The 16,964-nt window shown below is 40.6% G+C and overlaps 1 protein-coding gene across 3 annotated transcripts in view; it reads left to right on the top strand.

The window, feature by feature from the left end:
* Positions 1 to 6,453: 6,453 nt before the first annotated feature.
* Positions 6,454 to 16,964, top strand: part of Zbtb41 (zinc finger and BTB domain containing 41) — a 33,984-nt gene continuing 23,473 nt past the window's right edge. Inside the window, exons 1-4 of one of the 3 annotated variants that reach the window (XM_036202717.1) lie at positions 6,454 to 6,518; positions 7,226 to 8,459; positions 14,670 to 14,877; positions 15,780 to 15,849. In XM_036202717.1, the coding sequence (XP_036058610.1) occupies positions 7,343 to 8,459; positions 14,670 to 14,877; positions 15,780 to 15,849 (1,395 nt within the window). In that variant the 5' untranslated portion in view covers positions 6,454 to 6,518; positions 7,226 to 7,342. Of the gene's footprint in view, positions 6,519 to 6,545; positions 6,615 to 6,865; positions 7,009 to 7,225; positions 8,460 to 14,669; positions 14,878 to 15,779; positions 15,850 to 16,964 lie in introns of those variants that run through there. The other 2 variants (XM_036202716.1, XM_036202718.1) reach the window with 2 other exon arrangements.

Genomic DNA, 16,964 nt, shown 5'->3' with positions numbered 1-16,964 from the left:
AGTAACCAACCAATGTATGACTTGACTTAAGTCCCACTCCATGAGATGGAAACCATACTGCAACACTGCTTGGGTGATCAAGAACCAGAGACTAAAGGGCCCAGAGACCTTCCTCTGTCATCACGGACTCTGATTCCCAGAAACCGTAAGTCTAAATGAAACACTTTCTTTGATGAGTTGCCCTGGTCATGGTGTCATCTCACACTGACAAGTAACTAATACAGTCACTGCCTTAGTTAGTTAGGTTCCTATTGCTGTGATAAGACTCCATGACTCTGAACAACCCATCCCCATCCTAACAACAGGGGTAGAAAAAGATTTATTCTATTTCCACTCTCACATCACAGTCTATCATCAAAGAAAGTCAGGTCAAGAATGCAAGACTGAAACCTGGAAGCAGGTCTGATGCTATGGAGGAATGCTGCTTCCTGGTTTGTTTTCTCCTTGTGGTTTGTTCAGTCTGTTTTGTGAAAGCACAGGATGGCACTGTGCATGAGTTAACCCCTCCCACATCAATCACTAATTATGAAAATGCCCTACAGGCTTGCCTACAGCCAGATTTTGAAGATTTTTTTTCTTCATTTTGCATACCAAACAGAGTTTCTCTTCCCTTTCCTCCTCCCGTTCCTCCCCTTCTTCTTTCCCTCTCATCCACTCCTCAGACAGGGTAAGGACCCCCCATGGGGAGCCAACAAAGTCTGGCATATCAAGTTGAGGCAGAACCCAGCCCCTCCCTGCTGCATCAAGGCTGAGCAAGGTATCCTTCCATAGAGAATGGGCTCTAAAAAGCCAGATCATGCACTAGAGATCAATTCTGATCTCACTGCCGGGGGCCCCACAAACTGCCCAAGCCACACAGCTGTCACCCATATCACATTCAGAGGGCCTAATTTGGCCCTATGCAGGTTCCCCAGCTGTCAGTTTAGAGTCTGTGAGCTCCCACTATCTTTGGTCAGCCGTCTCTGTGGGTTTCCCCATCATGATTTTGAACCCCTTGCTCACATAATCCCTCCTCTCTCTTTTTGACTGGACTTTGGGAGTGCTTAGCTGTGGATCTCTGTATCTGTTTCCATTAGTTACTGGATGAAGGTTCTATGATGACAATTAGGGTAGTCACCAATCTGATTACAGGGGAAGGCCAATTCAGGCATCCTCTCCACTACTGCTTGGAGTCTTAGCTGGGGTCATCCTTATGGATTTCTGGGAATTTCCCTAGTACCAGGTTTTACCCTAGCCGAATAATGGCTCCCTCTATCAAGATAGTTCTTTCCCTGCTCTCCCTCTCTGTCCTTTCCCCAACTCAACTATCTCATATTCTCATCCCTGCCCCTTCTTAAACCCCCCCCCCCGCCACCCCCAAGTTCCCGATTGTCCCTCTTAGGGTCCTCATTAGCTAGCTTCTCTGGCATTGTGGATTGTAGCCTGGTTATCCTTTGCTTTATGTCTAATATCCACTTATGAGTTAGTACATACCACTGTGTTTGTCTTTCCGGGTCTAGGTTACCTCACTCAGGATGTTTTTTTTCTAGTTTCATCTATTTGCCTGAAAATTTCATGATGTCATTTTTTTTTTTTTAACCATTGAGGAATATTCCATTGTGTAAATGTACATTTTTTTTTTTTTTATCCATTCTTCAGTTGAGGGGTATCTAGGTTGTTTCCAGGTTCTGGCTATTATGAATAATGCTGCCATGAACAGAGTTGGGCAAATGTCCTTGTGGTATGATTGTGCATCCTTTGGGTATATGTCCAAGAGTGGTATCATTGGGTCTTGAGGTAGATTAATTTCCAATTTTCTGAGAAACCACATACTGATTTCCAAAGTGTACAGCCAGCTGTTAAGGAGGTATTTTCTCAATTGAACATCTGTCGTCTAAAATTACTCATTTGTCAAGTTGATACAAAAAACAACCAGCATATTCACCAACATTGATATAGTGTCTGTGTATGTTCTATTATAATATAATAATATAATGTGTATATATTCTAGTATTATAATAGGATTAAACTAAATATAAAGATCTATGTGCTTATCTTTTAATGAAGTGTCTTTTCCAATGTTTTCTTACTTTATACTCTATAGCTCTACATATTTTACCATTTTTATTAGTTTTCCTTATGACATTATAGATGTAGTTTCTTTGTAAGATACATATTTCAACTGCCTTCTTTTTCTAATCCATGGATTGTCCTTTGAGAAAAAAAATTAAAACTCTTGATGGTCTAAGCTGGAGAAATGGATCAGAGGCTAAGAGCACTTGCTGCTCTTGCAGAAGAATGTAGTCCAGTTTGCATGTGAAGGACTTCACAACTGTCTGTAACTCCAGCTCTGGGGAATCCAGTGCACTCTTCTGGCCTCCACATGCACTACATTCATATGCACATACCCACACAGGCACATATGCATACCCATAATTAAAGAATGTTCATGGACACCTAAGTTGTTTCCACATATTGATACCACTAATAGTTCTTTATATAACAATGATGTGCAAGTGTCTATGTGACATGTTGATTTGGATCCATTGAGTAACTACTCTGGCATGGAATAGCTGGGGCATATGGTAGATTGAATTTTAGTGTTTTGAGGAACCACCATACTGGTTGATCTTTTTACATTTCCACCATCATTATATAAAGTTAAAGTTATCTGTATATAAAGGAACATGTCATCTGCAGGAAAGTGGATGAAAGTGGGTATTAAGTCAGGCTCAGACACATATTATATGTCTTCTCTCATTTGTGGTTCCTAGATTTCAAATGGACTTCAAAAGTCATCTATGTACACATGACATGAAAGTAGAAACAAACTGTTTATGGAACAAAGGCAGTAATAGGAAGAGGGATGCTTGGATTATACTCAATACTCATTACAGATTAACTCCGAGTCACCAATAATGCATCAGTGTCATATTAAGGAAAGACATGAGAGCACTTCTCCCTTGAGTATTTAACCAAGAATGAGTCCAGATTTGAATTCTCTGTCTCATGTTCTCTGTATCTTCCATCCTGTCTGTTGTGAGTCTGACTCTGTGTCTGCCTAATGGCCATTTTGTGAGTCTGTTTGTCCTTTTGTGTCTGTCGTATATGTGTCTGTTTGTGCTATGCCCCTGTCCCTAACAAAGAACTTTGCTCTGTGGGGGAAGGAATAGGACACTTCGCAGAAAACTTTAACAGAATTTTACAAGGGATTAAGTCACTGGTTCCAATAGATCTCAAATGACCCAGATAACAAAGATCATTGTTTGTCAAGCAATATCCATAAGTGGTTGTTTTCATCCTTTCTAGTAGGGAGATGCTTTCAATTTCTGTATTTGCTGCTTTCAGCAAATGATGTACATGTATGATTCTGGGTTATGGGCATGGAGGAGTAAGATTATGGCTATACATTAGCTTGGGTTGTAAAAGTTGATTACATGGGAAAGTCAAGGCAAGTAAGGTTAGTTTTTACATTGTTCTCTTAAAGGAAGGTGGAACAAATAGTTTGAGCATTCAGCAGGGTAGCAACTTTAAGCAACTTCAAGGTATAGTATTAACTCTGGCTGTGAGGTCCAGCAAAAGTTCCAGTCTCTTAGAATGTAAAAGACACTTTCAGAATATTGTACTGCCACGGGGGAAGGGGGGAGAAGGGGAGAGTACGGAAGTATTAGTAGGGATATGCTCAAAGTACTTTATATATTTTATGAGCATATGCTTATGTATTCTAGTACCATATACAATGTATATGTGCTAATGGGGAGTGGGAGTTCAACATGAAGTCTAATTTACTGATGTCTTTGAATCTAGTGATTTGAACACATCTTTGCAAGAGTGATTCTTCATTTTGTGATTATGGTAAATGCCCCATCCCAGAATACTTAATCTCCAGAATACTGACTGACATGAGAGCTCAGTCACTTCATGAATGAGCATGACTTTAAAGGGTTGAGTGGAACTGTTTTAGGACTTTTAAAAACACCTTTCTGCCACTTATCACAAGAGATAATCTCTTTTTCTGTGTAAGGATAGAGGAGGGAAATGGGCCCTTATAGGACACTGAATGCCAACACTTCAATTTTGGATTTCCCACACTCTAGAAATGAAATTATAGTTTATAAATTATCCAGTTTGGAGATTTGTTATCTGACACAGAGGGCCTGGGAGAGCAATCTTCAATTATTTAGTTGTTATTTTTCTGAGTATGTCTGAGAGGTCAGAAAACAATGGCTGTTAAGCCAAATTTAACCAATGTCTGGCCTTTGTGTGGTTCATGGTGTAAGAGGATTTTTACGTACTATAAGCTTTTTTAAATGCAGAAAAGGAGAAAAGGAAAATAATTAGTAACTGGCCCCAGAATTTTTTTTTTTAGCCCAATTGCAGAGAATTTGCAAACAAGTTGATTATAATTATGATCATTCCTAGCATTCTATGTCATGCTATTGAAAAACATGTTTACTAAACTAGAAATGTCACATTCCAGTCACAATACAATTTTCCATAGACATTTAAATGAATCAATGAAGAAAGCCTTTTCATTTTTTTAGTGACAAACCCAAAAAACACTTTTTGAGGGTGTTAAGACCAGGACATATCAGCAACACAAAGACGCTGGGAATCTGTGGGAAGATCTTTCCTTCTTGGCTGCTCCCTCTGTTCTGTCTTTACACTGCCCTTACCCAACTTGCTACCTTCTCAGTGGTATAGGACTGAGGAAATTGTCAAGACGTTCTTTTTTAATTTTTGCTTCTTATTTTTTTAATCACTTGTGAGTTAGTCAGTGTTTTCCAGAGAAACACAAACAATAGGATAGACAGGTAAGACTGACATGATTTAATCCAGGGACTAGGTCACGTAGTTGTTAGGTCTCAAATTCAGGACAAATGGCTAACTGAAGTGCCTATTCTCAGCATCACAAGTACCCAGTACTGTACAGTTATCCTGACTGACATACCCTGCACCCTATCCTAAATCTTCCCAGCCCTTGAGTTTCCCTTCTCTTTCTCTAGCTTCTCTGACACCATATAATCCAAACGTTTTGGCTACAAGGTCTCTTGGCTGTTTGGTCTCCTGGTCTGCTCATGGCCTCTTGGTCTGCAGCTCCTCTCTCTCCTCTCTCTCCTCTCTGTTCTTCTCCAGTCCCCATGGCCCGGTTCAGTCTGCAGGCCTGGTTCAGTTTGGACCCTTCCAGACGCCTCTGGTTGCTCTTTCCCTCACATCTGAAAAAACCTTCTCCTCAACCATAGCTAGAAGCTGCCATGTCTTCATTTTTTCATTCAGTTGTGGGGACTGGCTAGTGTAAAATCCACAAGCCAAGCCAGACAGGCTTGAAATTTAGGTAAGAGTTGACGATCCAGTCTTCACTTTGAATTGTTCTGGGGTGAAAACACATTCAAGGCTTCCCTGTCCAACGGTTGGAGAGGAATCGCTTATTTGGCCACTGTCAGTCTTTGCCAACTGATAGGACGGGGTGCACCACATTATTAGAGAGTTATCTACATCCGTCTGTTCAGTACATCTACAAAGTACCTTCATTGCAGTGTGTACCCATACTAAGGGAAACAAAGTTGAGGTATACTTCCCCTCCTCCTGGGTATTTCCTTCTCTCTCTCTCTCTCTCTCTCTCTCTTGGTTTTTCAAGACAAGGTTTCTCTGTGTAGCTTTGTGCCTTTCCTGGAACTCGCTTTGTAGACCAGGCTGATCTCAAACTCACAGAGATCCGCCTGCCTCTGCCTCCTTGAGTGCCAGGATTAAAGGCGTGCGCCACCACTGCCTGGCAACCCTGTATCTTCCAATAAGAGGGTAACCTTTTTTCAGATTCCTAGTTGTGTGTGAGTTATGAAGAGGGTGGAATTACAGGTGAAGAGGGGATTCCATTTCTTTTGGTCACGGTCTTTGTGCCATTCTTCTTAGGTCTGTCCAAACAAGATCTAGAACCTTCATCGCCAGACGGGGCAATATCGGTTCTCTGTGCATTCTGTCGGAGATGCAACACGGTAGGCTCTGGTTCTGAGGCTCTAAGTCCCTTTAAAGGTTTGGTGGTCCTTTTTCTCAGAAAGTTAATAAAAACAAACTGCACAATTTTACGTGCGCAAGTCGGAAAGCTCGGAAAGCCACACAGCGACTTCCAGCCCGCACTTGCGGGTTTGCCACCTTGGACTGGGCAGGCTTCCGGCGGCGGCTCTTTGGTGACAGACTGGGAACACACCGGTTGTCACCAACGCCTCCTACCCACAACAGAGCAATCTTCGCTGCTTCCCTTCTTGCAGCTCAGCTTTGCTGGTTCAACCAACGAGGGTTCCCCTAAGTCACCGGGAACACCGGGAGTCACGGACTTAGGACCTTGCCAGGGCACCCCGGGGAGCAGCAAAGGGAGCTCACGGAGCATGCGCGGGGCAGGAGGCGCGCGCATGCGCTCGGGCGCCTGCCCGGGCTCCGCCGGCCTCTCGCGGCGGCTGGGCGGCTGCGCGCGGCTGACGTGCCTGGCGGGCGGCGGCGGCGGGGACTCCGCGAGGGGAAGGAGCGCCGCCGAGGTGGATGAGGTGGGGGGCCGGACCCGGAAGTGGGTGGGCGCGGGCGCGAGCGCGCGGGGATCGGAGCTGGCTGCCCCGAGCCGGCGCGGGAGCCCGGGCTTCCCGGTAATGGGCCTGTGGGGCGCTTGCCCGGACAGCCTGGGAGGGAAGGGTCACGGGCGAGCGCGGTCCCCGCCGACCCGGGCCTGGGTAGGCTCGGCTTGCAGCGGTCGCCCGTGCCGATCCCGCTCCCTGCGCCCCTCCTAGGGCCGCTCTGCTCTGCCCTGCCCTGTGGGTTTCGGAAGGTCTGTCTCGGAGGGAGCCGTGCCGCGCTCGCCCCGGGGAGAGCATGCTAATGGAGACTTGGCTTTCCTTGGCCGCGCCGGTCTTATTGTCGCGGTCCCAGCGCCCAAACCGGGACTGCAGCCCCGGCATGTCTGCACGGTCCGCCGCCTCGGCCGGATCGTCCTTCTCTCTGTTCTGTTCTTTCCACCGTATTCGTGGAAATCAGGCCTGGAAGGTGTGCTGTGCCTTCACTTAACACTATTCTTTTGTTGGTTGTCTTTCCCTAAACCCAGCCCTCCTTGTTCTCCGCCCTCAGAATCTCAGTTGCTAGTGAATGTAACGTTGACTTTGTAATTAAGATACAGTTTACAAAAGATTAGTTGACAGCACCTTTGGTGATTTAAGATTGCTTTGCTGTGGAGTTCTTATGCATGATTCTCACTGTTTTGCAGACCATGAAACGGTGGGGCACGCCCCTTCAGAAGCTGTTGTTCAAGACAATCTAGTTTTGTTTCCTAAACCTCGTAAGTCACTTATGAAGTTTCTTGTTCAAAAATTGCAGTACTGCAATGAAGAAAAGGAGAAAGGTTACTTCAAATCTTGATGAGAAGATCCATCTAGGCTATCACAAAGATTCTTCAGAAGAAAATGCTGCTGTGGAGTGTGGCCAAGTGACCTACACTCAGTCTACAGAAAGACCGACTCCTGAAGCTCTTCAGTGTTACCAGGAACTTCCTCCCTCTCCAGATCAGAGAAAGCTTTTGACCTCTTTGCAGTATAATAAGAATTTGCTGAGGTATTTGAATGATGACAGGCAGAAGCAGCCATCTTTCTGTGATTTACTTATCATAGTAGAAGGGAAAGAATTTAGCGCACATAAAGTAGTAGTTGCGGTTGGTAGTAGTTATTTTCATGCATGTTTGAGTAAAAATCCAAGCACTGATGTCGTCACCCTGGATCACGTAACACATTCAGTTTTTCAGCATTTGCTTGAGTTTCTTTATACGTCAGAATTTTTTGTGTACAAGTATGAAATACCTCTTGTTTTAGAGGCCGCAAAATTTTTGGACATTATAGATGCAGTAAAGCTGCTGAATAATGAAAACGTTGCTGCTTTTCAGGCAGAACTAACTGAAAAGTCATCTCCGGAGGAAACACTAAGTGATTTAACTGGAAGACTATCAAATAATCATCAGTGCAAATTTTGTAGTAGACATTTCTGCTATAAAAAGTCCTTAGAGAATCATTTAGCTAAAACTCACAGGTCTCTGTTATTGGGGAAAAAACATGGGTTAAAAATGCTGGAGAGAAGTTTTTCTGCACGACGGTCAAAAAGGAATAGGAATCGTCCTGTTAAGTTTGAGGACACTAGTGATGATGAACAGGAAAGTGGGGGTGGGTCAGACAGTTTGAATCAAGAAGGTTTTGATAAGGAGAAGTCAGATAGGAATGATTCTGAGGATCCTGGAAGTGAATATAATGCTGAAGACGATGAGCTAGAGGAGGAGATGTCAGATGAAGACTCTGATACTGAGCAAAGTGATAAAGATAATGATGCAGAAGAGGAACCCGAGGCTGGCGATTCTGCAGGAAGCATCCACGAAGGGTTAGCTCCGGTAATCATTCAGAACAGTAATAAGAAAATACTGCAGTGCCCCAAATGTGATAAAACTTTTGACCGCATAGGTAAGGACCGCCTGTTTCCTAGCTCTAATCTCCTACTCTTTTGGGAGGAAATCATTAAAAACTAAACTTTGAAGGAACTTTTAAGAAGAGTTCTGTAGTAGGGAAGATGTTCTGATTTTCAGCATGTAGTTTATCTTGTTATCTTAAATTTGTTGTGAATCAGAAATCTGGTATTTAACCTTTTATGTTTTCTTCATTATGTCTTAACAGGCTACAGGTTCTGTATTTGGGAGAAAGACTCCAGAAAATCAGCAGTTATTGTCTCTAGCTTTTGACTTACATGCCAGTTTAATTTTAGAGGTGCTGGTTTCGAGTTACATGTACATTGATTATGAAATTGTTAAGTATGTTCTGCACATAAAATGATTAAAACAGTTTAAGAAGTGCAGTCTGACTTTGTGAAAGAAACCATGCAGTTCTGTCCAGACATGACTGTTTTGTCCTGCGTTATGTATGCTATTCACACAGGTTAAAATTTGGTTTATAAGGTATTTGTAATCATTTGCTATCAAAAATAGGCTAGTGGAATAGGTTAACCGGTTTTACAGTTTAAACTTTTTCTTTTTGCTTTTATAGTACTTTCTGAATGTTTTTCTAAGGATACTTTTCTCAGGACAGTTTAATGATTATTAGTAATTTTACTGTTTCATACACAGAAATAAGACAACTTCTGAACAACTTAGTCAATTGGAAGAGCTTTTAGTCCTGGCAGTAAATGTCACTGTAGCTCTATCAATGTGTGGATGTACACAGAGGGCAGCTTTTTGGAGCTGAGGTACCTGGGAACATTTTGTCTTAGAATGTTTTATTTTTCCTGTACATCTTAGACTTTGAACTCCCTGCTTATGGTATTCTACAGACTTTAATTAGCCTAATTAGACTTGGAAATCAGTGAGCAAGGGTCAGTTCAGTACCGGCATTGTAGGTCCAGCATGTTGTTCTCTTGAACAGTCAGTCTGTGAGGTGCTTCATTGAGGGCAGGCTTTCAGTTCCACTGAGTGTAGGAAACTAATACATACTCTGCTTTAACTTTATGCAAATCTTTAATAATACTAGAAAATATGTCTGTTAATTTTGCTTACCCTAGCTTTTCTTCAAGTCACTTTATAAATAAGGTACCTACCTTGTGAGTGCTTTTCATAATGTCCCCAGGAAACTATAGAGTTTTATGCACATGAACTGCCTAAAATTGAAGCTGATAAACCTAAAAGTTTGCAAAATGTTTTTTTTACCACAGTCATTCCACATATTATGAGAATCAACAGAATACAGTGTAGGGTTGTTTCCAGATTACTTTTCAGAATGAATTTTACAGTATAGTCTTCCTCTTCTGTTGCTTGACTTGGGTTTGCTTAGGGATCACTCATTCTTCCTCTGGTGGAGTGTCTCTGTCTCTGTCTAGTACTTGTTTATGTCCACTTGCGGATTTAAAAGCTTGAGCTGTTGTAGGGTCATACTACTGGGTTTTTAAATCTAGGCCTTGTATGAGTTGTTTAACCTGTGTGTGGGGTTTTCACCCTTCATTAGTGAAATGAGGTGATGCTGATGTGTTGTTAATAATATGCATGGTTATGGTGAAAAATAAAAGGGATGATTCTGGGGAACCACTTAAATACTGCACAGAATGCAGATCTTCAAGAATATTAGCTGCTCTTGGGGTTCATTAATTTAACATTGGATGCCTTCCAAGCTTGGTTAAACAGATATGAAGTGATATGTTCTCTGTCCACGAGTTTCTGAGTACATGCAAAAAAAAAATTATCATAATACAGTAAAGTTAATTTTATCAAGAGGACCAGGGGAATGAGTGGCTTCACAGACCTAGTAGTATTGAACATGAAACTTCTAAAATAGGGTGGTGTTTACAAGGTAGAAGGATCAGTGTGTAAGGGCATCGAGGAATGGTATGTTCTAGAAATGGCTAAGGTGTGGGTGTCTTTCAGATAAGTAAAGAGGCTTAGAAGAGAATGACAGGGACTAAGAGTAGCCAGATAAGGAAAGCCAGCTTCGGGATGGCTTGAATGCTATACAGAGGAGTTTCTGTTGTATCTGATGAAACTACTGGGGAGGGGAAGCTTCAGAGAGAGAATGACAGCCAGATCGTGTGGCTTCAGTGTGAAGAAGGAAACTGGGCAAGGAAATGAGAAAGGCAGAGGGGCAAGAAGGGGCATATAGTAGAGGCAGAAGCGTAATGCTGCTTGGATTTGGAAGTCGAGTGACATTGGCAGTGAAAAGTGGGATGAGGGTAGACCAGTGGTTATGGTGAGTGTCCACAGAGCAGCTGGTGACAGGTAGAAAGAAGAGTATGTAGAAGATAAACTGTGAATGTTTGCCTGATCTCAAGACAATTTTATAGCTGTCTTTCATTTTTCTTATCTCACGATCATCCCTTTTACAGGAGTTTAAAATGTCCATTTTAAAATTTTTTAGTCTAACTAAATTGAGGCTGAAGCTTATAGACTTTTGTGCTCTGTTAGTATGCTTTGGATATTCCAGGTCATTAACATTTGCCAGTAAGCACGTACTGCCTTGGACTAAGTTTAAAGGACGTCATCTGGTTCCCCATTGGTTTGTATGGGTCCTGTTGGTCTTCTTTGTCATCTCCTTGCTTGGCTGCCATAAAGTGTGCTCATGAGGGAAAGGGAAAAGCTCTGAGATTTCTGCTGGAACCATTAGCTGCACAATACATAACCGAAAAATTGGATTCCATTATTGGGCTCTTTTATTCTTCTAGTTATGTCTTTCCAGAGGCAACCAGCTGTCCATTTCTCATCCAATTCTCATGCAAATAAGAGTCCTTTGACCTTGCTGCCCCTTATACCAAAAACCTACTGGGTAAAAAGCAGAATAGAGACATGACAGATGGGGTAAGAGAGGAAATTTGGATAATTTAGAATTTTTGTTTCCTTTCACAGAACTAAAGTCTTTGCTTGGAGTAAATCACAGTCTCTTCTAGAGACAAAATGTATTTTGTATCCCCTCTCACTCTTTATTAAACATGAGTTTATTTAGTCTATTTGGATAGGGATTGCACTTGGTTCTTAGCAAATTGTAACAATGGTGTACTTTTCTAATTTACAGCTGACGATTTTGTTGATGTGCTAGATGAATAGGTGCGATAGAGAGGAGCTGTGTCAGGTGGGAATATGGTAGGGTAATTTAGTGATGCTTCTCACCAAAACTGCACGTACAGTCTGGAAATAATAATTTTGCCTGAGCCATATGAGGAAGTAAATTTTGAACCACATCAAGACAAATTTATTCATGTGAAAACATCTTTGGTTTGTGACTCCTACTTTTTGATTCAGAAAACTACACAGTTTTTCAGTATATGATGTTTCCTGTTTTTTACATAGAGACTGGTAAATTTGAGGAGAACATGATGATTTTATGCATTGTTGCTAGAATCTCTTCCTCACAAATATGGAGAAATGAATGTAGACTGTAGATATTCTTTCTGCCGAGGAGTATCCCTTTCTCACCCCTAAACTCCTGCCAGTTGCTTTAAACATGAGATTTATTGGGGGATTACATTTTGTTTTTCTTGATAAATCTCTGGAGACCCACTTGGATCTTCTGAGTCAAACTTTCCCTCAGGCTTGTCTGTTGTTGTTGTTCCAAATTTCAGCTCCGTGGAGACAATGGGCTCTGCAGTAGGGATGTGCATAAACTTTGAGTTTGTAACTTAAGTTTTTCATATCTGTGATTTGTAATGCTGTAGAAATTTATCTTGGTCTCTTGACATTATTACATTTATTTTGTTACTTTTTCTCTTTTATAAATGATTTAAATTTTATTATAAAAATCTTGCAAATTAAAGAAAATCACACAATTGCTCTATTCAAAAGGATTTTAAACCATTAGGTTTGGGGACTGGCTCTAAAATATGAAGGCTTGAGGACTTCGGTTGAGTCCCACATGCAAGTTGGGATTGGCTGTGTGTACCTGTATGTCCCGGATTGAGAGGTGGAGACAGGTGGATACCAGGAGTTGGCAGGCCAGCAGATTAGCTGAAGGGCAAGCTTACTGTTCATTGAGTGACCTGTCTTAAGACGACAAGGAAGGCAGAAGCAGGTGGATCTCTGTGAGTCAAGGTCAGCCTGGAGCCTGGTCTACAGAGTGAGTTCCAGGACAGCCAGGGCTACACAGAGAAACCCTATCTCTAAATACGCCCCCCCCCCCTCCAAAAAAAAAAAGAAAGGACAGCAAGGTAGAGGGCTTGGGGAGGACACCTAGTTTGCTCTGGTCTCGTGTGTGTATGTGCATGGGTAGTCACACACACCCCCACCCCACACACATGATTGCCCGCTTTGAGCTATTTAAGTTTAAATTTTTTCTTACAAATTTAAACATTCTTAAAACCCTTTTTAAGACTGCTGGTCTAAGAAGGTGAAAAAATTTGTCTATTCTATGGTCTTAATATTCAATAATATATCTTAATTTTTATTCCAAGTAGAAAAAAAGTCTTGATTTTAAATGGAATGAGAATGCTAGTAAATACTAGTTAGTATAAGATCTTAACAGCTGTAATATGTTTATAGAAAGTAAACAACTACTTCAATTTATATATATATATATATATTGGTTCCCTTTGGGACCAAAAATGAGATTTGTGCATTAGAAAGTTGATACATTATTTTCCAATCCTGAGAATCTATTAAAGATGCTAATAATAATAATGACTAAAATTTATTAGTGTTTACTAGGTACTAGAATGTTGTAAGTATCATGTATATATTAATTCATTTATTATATAAAATTCCATAAAGTTTTACTAATTCAGGTCCCAAGGAGAGGCTAAATTTTTAGCTTACTTAGGTCACAGCTAACTGAGAAGGTGGCCAATCACTGACTGATGTTTTCTTGATACATGTACATAAAAAGAGGATCAAATCATTCTGCAGAAAATTTTATACATATTTTGTTGTTTGGATGAGGAGGATTTGAAGCAGAGAAGTTATTTGTCCCAGGTCACATATTCTACTATTTAAGGAGACAGATTTGTGTCCTGGTGCAAAGATCCAACATGGCCTGTGTTCACCTGTGATGTTTTTCTGCCTCAGAAATGTAAAAATTAATATGCTGCGTAGTGATGGTAAGAATTTTATGCTAAATTGGAATGTGAACAAATTCAGCCATTTGTATGCACCTGTCTGCTTCCTTTCTCACTGTGCTTTTCTTGTTGAGCAGTCGTTGCAATTTCTTGGTCATTTCTATTAGAAATACCTGTATTTCCCATTCTGAGTAGATGGAGAGCTTAAGCATGTGGTTAAGTCACATGTATGACTCCGGGTGCCTCTTATGCCTGTTCAGCGTTGTTACTTGCTTAGATTTCACCTGTGTGTGTTGGATTTTGCATTCAGTATTAAGCACACAATCACCCTTCATTTCCTTGTTTCTTAAGGAGTTCTTAGCCAAGTGGATTGTGTTGTCAATCATTGGTTAAGTCTTCTAGGTTTGCTGCATTCTTCTTAGAATGCCTCCTGTGAAAAGAAAGTAACAAATCAAGTCAACATTTCTTTCTTTATAATATTTGAATAAGAGCTACCTATTCTGAACACTGAGTTGTGGGTATGCATAGGAAGAGTAAATTGTAGATATAATAAATGTTAAGTGATGAGTAGATATTTTCCTAAAGATTAGTTTTACATTTAAAAATACATTCAATATTTAGAATTTGTCAACACTTTTTCAGGAAAATTTTAGATATTAAGATTTAATTTATTTATTTTTTTATTTTTGGTTTTCGAGACAGGGTTTCTCAGTGTATCCCTGGCTGCTCTGGAACTTGCTCTGTAGCCCAGGCTGGCCTTGAACTCAGAGATCAACCTGCCCCTGCCTCCCGCATGCTGGGATTAAAGGTGTGCGCCACCACAGCCTGGCATTACCAGACATTAAGGTTTTTAAAATACATGAATACTTTTTTTTTTAATGACTGAAGCTTTTGAGGAAAAGTATATTTTAAACAGTAAGCTTGAAGTGCCGAGTCTTTGAGGTTCATTTGAGTTAGAAATTTACGTGTTTTTCTTTTTAGTTCCCTATATGCATTTGGGTGTATATATTTACTTTATTAAACTTAAGGGTGTATATATTAAGTTTATTAAACTTATTTATAATTATCAATGAAAATTATTAAAATTTTCATTCCTCTCTGAGATTTCAGTCACAGCACAGCAGATTTGTTGAACTTAATTTTCTTCCTCCTTACAGGGAAATATGAGAGCCACACGCGTGTGCACACAGGTGAGAAGCCTTTCGAGTGTGACATTTGTCACCAGCGTTACTCGACCAAGTCTAACTTAACTGTGCACAGGAAGAAGCACAGTAATGAAGTAGAGTTCCACAAGAAGGAGCACAAGTGCCCTTACTGTAATAAGCTCCACGCCAGCAAGAAGACCCTGGCCAAGCACGTCAAGAGGCAAGTACTCCCCTGCTTCTGGTGTGTGTGTGTGTCATAGACCTTCCAATGTAGACAAAAGGAACCGGAAATGTCTACAGGGTGCTTGTTTCCAGTTCTGTCATTGCTTTATGGTTTTGTAGAGTTTACAAGTCAACAGAACAACAGCAAATGTTAGTCTGTTCATGTTTTCCCATTGTTGAGAGGAACCATTTGACAGTGCAACAGGAATTTGGCCCATAATGTCAAGTTGAAGATACATTGCGATCATCTTTTTATTTTTTTAATTTGGTTTTGACAAGTATGTCCTCAGAAATGCATGGTTTAAAACTCTTAAGAAATTAGTTTTCATATTCTTCTTTAGTGTGAAAAAGTTTGTGACTATATTTAATATAGTGTTGAATACTAACTCAAAAAATTAAAGTATCTGTACAGATGTAGATTTTGTTTAGGAATGCATTTAAATATACTTTACTTAATTTCTTTGTAACTTAATTATATGCATAAAAATCTTTAAAATGAGGGAAGCTATATTTTTACTACATGTACCTGTGTTTATAAGGACATTCCAGACCTAAGGTGGGTAAGGTGCTGATCACTGTGATCCTAGCACCTGTGAGGCTGAGGCTGATGGATTGCTGTAAATTTAAGGCCAATTTGGGTTATAGAGTGAGACCCTGTAATAACAACACCAAAACTAAAAAATTAATACCTAATTTTTTTTGCGTTTTAAAGCAGAATTTTGGTTTGTAGCCTAGGCTGGCCATCAATACTAGCTCACCCTGCATCAGCTTTCTGAGTATAAGGTTGCAGGCATGTACCTCACTGGGCTAGTATCTGATTCTTGAAATCACTCTTGACAGATTAATGTGAAATATAGACTTAATTAGCATAGTTTGCCTAATATTCTCTCTTTTTGATAGATTTCATCCTGAAAATGCACAGGAATTTATTTCCATCAAGAAGACTAAGAGTGAAAGTTGGAAATGTGACGTAAGAATTTGTAATTTCTATTAGAAAATCAAAGTAAATGTAATGTCTTTTGGGAAACAAAGGTAATTAGGTTTAAAGTAATGGAACTTATCTCAGTTTTAGAATCTTTTAAAGTTACTGGAAAACAATTTTTTTTTAAAGCTTCTCCTGCAAACATGTTAGTTTTCAGATAATAGGCCTCAGAATGGACATCATATTTTGGTTCTTATTATTCCTTGGTCTCTCCCCTGCATACAGTTAGCAAAATCACTCTGTTTTGTGTTTAATGATCCCTAGCATTACTATGGTAGAATATAGAATGTTAAAATTGCCCCTCCATTCCTGGTTGTCTGTTGCTGTATCATACACCATGTTGAAGTTCAAGGGTCCTTAGAGTGCTGATTTACTGTTTTCCCCTTTTGGTTGGTCAGGGATCCAAACTGGGAACAAGGCTTTGCTAAGTATTTCTTTGGTTCTGTGCTATGTCAGTCATAGTAACGCAGTTGTTATAAATTAGAGGATAAATTTTTCTGGTTTGGGACATGTTCACAGCGACTTACTAATATACCTGATGGCTAGCATTAGTAAGGATAGATCAGGAGATTCCCTTCTTGCTCTCCTTGAAGCTGTTGTGTTTCCTCCACCCTTTTAGTATAGCAGCTAGGCTCAGAGAAGAGAGAGAGAGAGAGAGAGAGAGAGAGAGAGAGAGAGAGAGAGAGAGAGAAGACAGAGAGACAGAGAGGAGAAGTGTGTGTGTGTGTGTGTGTGTGTGTGTGTGTGTGTGTGCGCGCGCGCGCGCACGTGTATGCATGCATACATGTGTGTGTAAATGTTCATACCAAGAAGTTTACTCAAGGCCTTAGAGGTCGCAGATCATAACGTCTGCCACATGCTGTTGGTTAAATGGTCAGTTCTAGAATAGAGTGGCGGGGAGAGGAATTCAGTGGGAGTAGTAGCACAGAATTTCTGTTTAGTCTGTCACACTCCTAAGGATTTTTGTCAGTATTTAGTTGCATATGGTTTAGTATTTAATAATGCTTATCATTTACATTGTTATTCTAGAGATTAACTTGCATATGTAGCACACTTGCAGAATTGTCCCTAGTTCTCCGAATACAGCTTCAGGAAACTGAAGT

This window comes from Onychomys torridus, chromosome 11, assembly GCF_903995425.1.
Source record: "Onychomys torridus chromosome 11, mOncTor1.1, whole genome shotgun sequence".
In the NCBI taxonomy this organism is placed as follows: Eukaryota; Metazoa; Chordata; class Mammalia; order Rodentia; family Cricetidae; genus Onychomys; species Onychomys torridus.
Note: the sequence above shows the minus strand (reverse complement) of the source record. Positions and strands in the feature narration are given on the sequence as shown.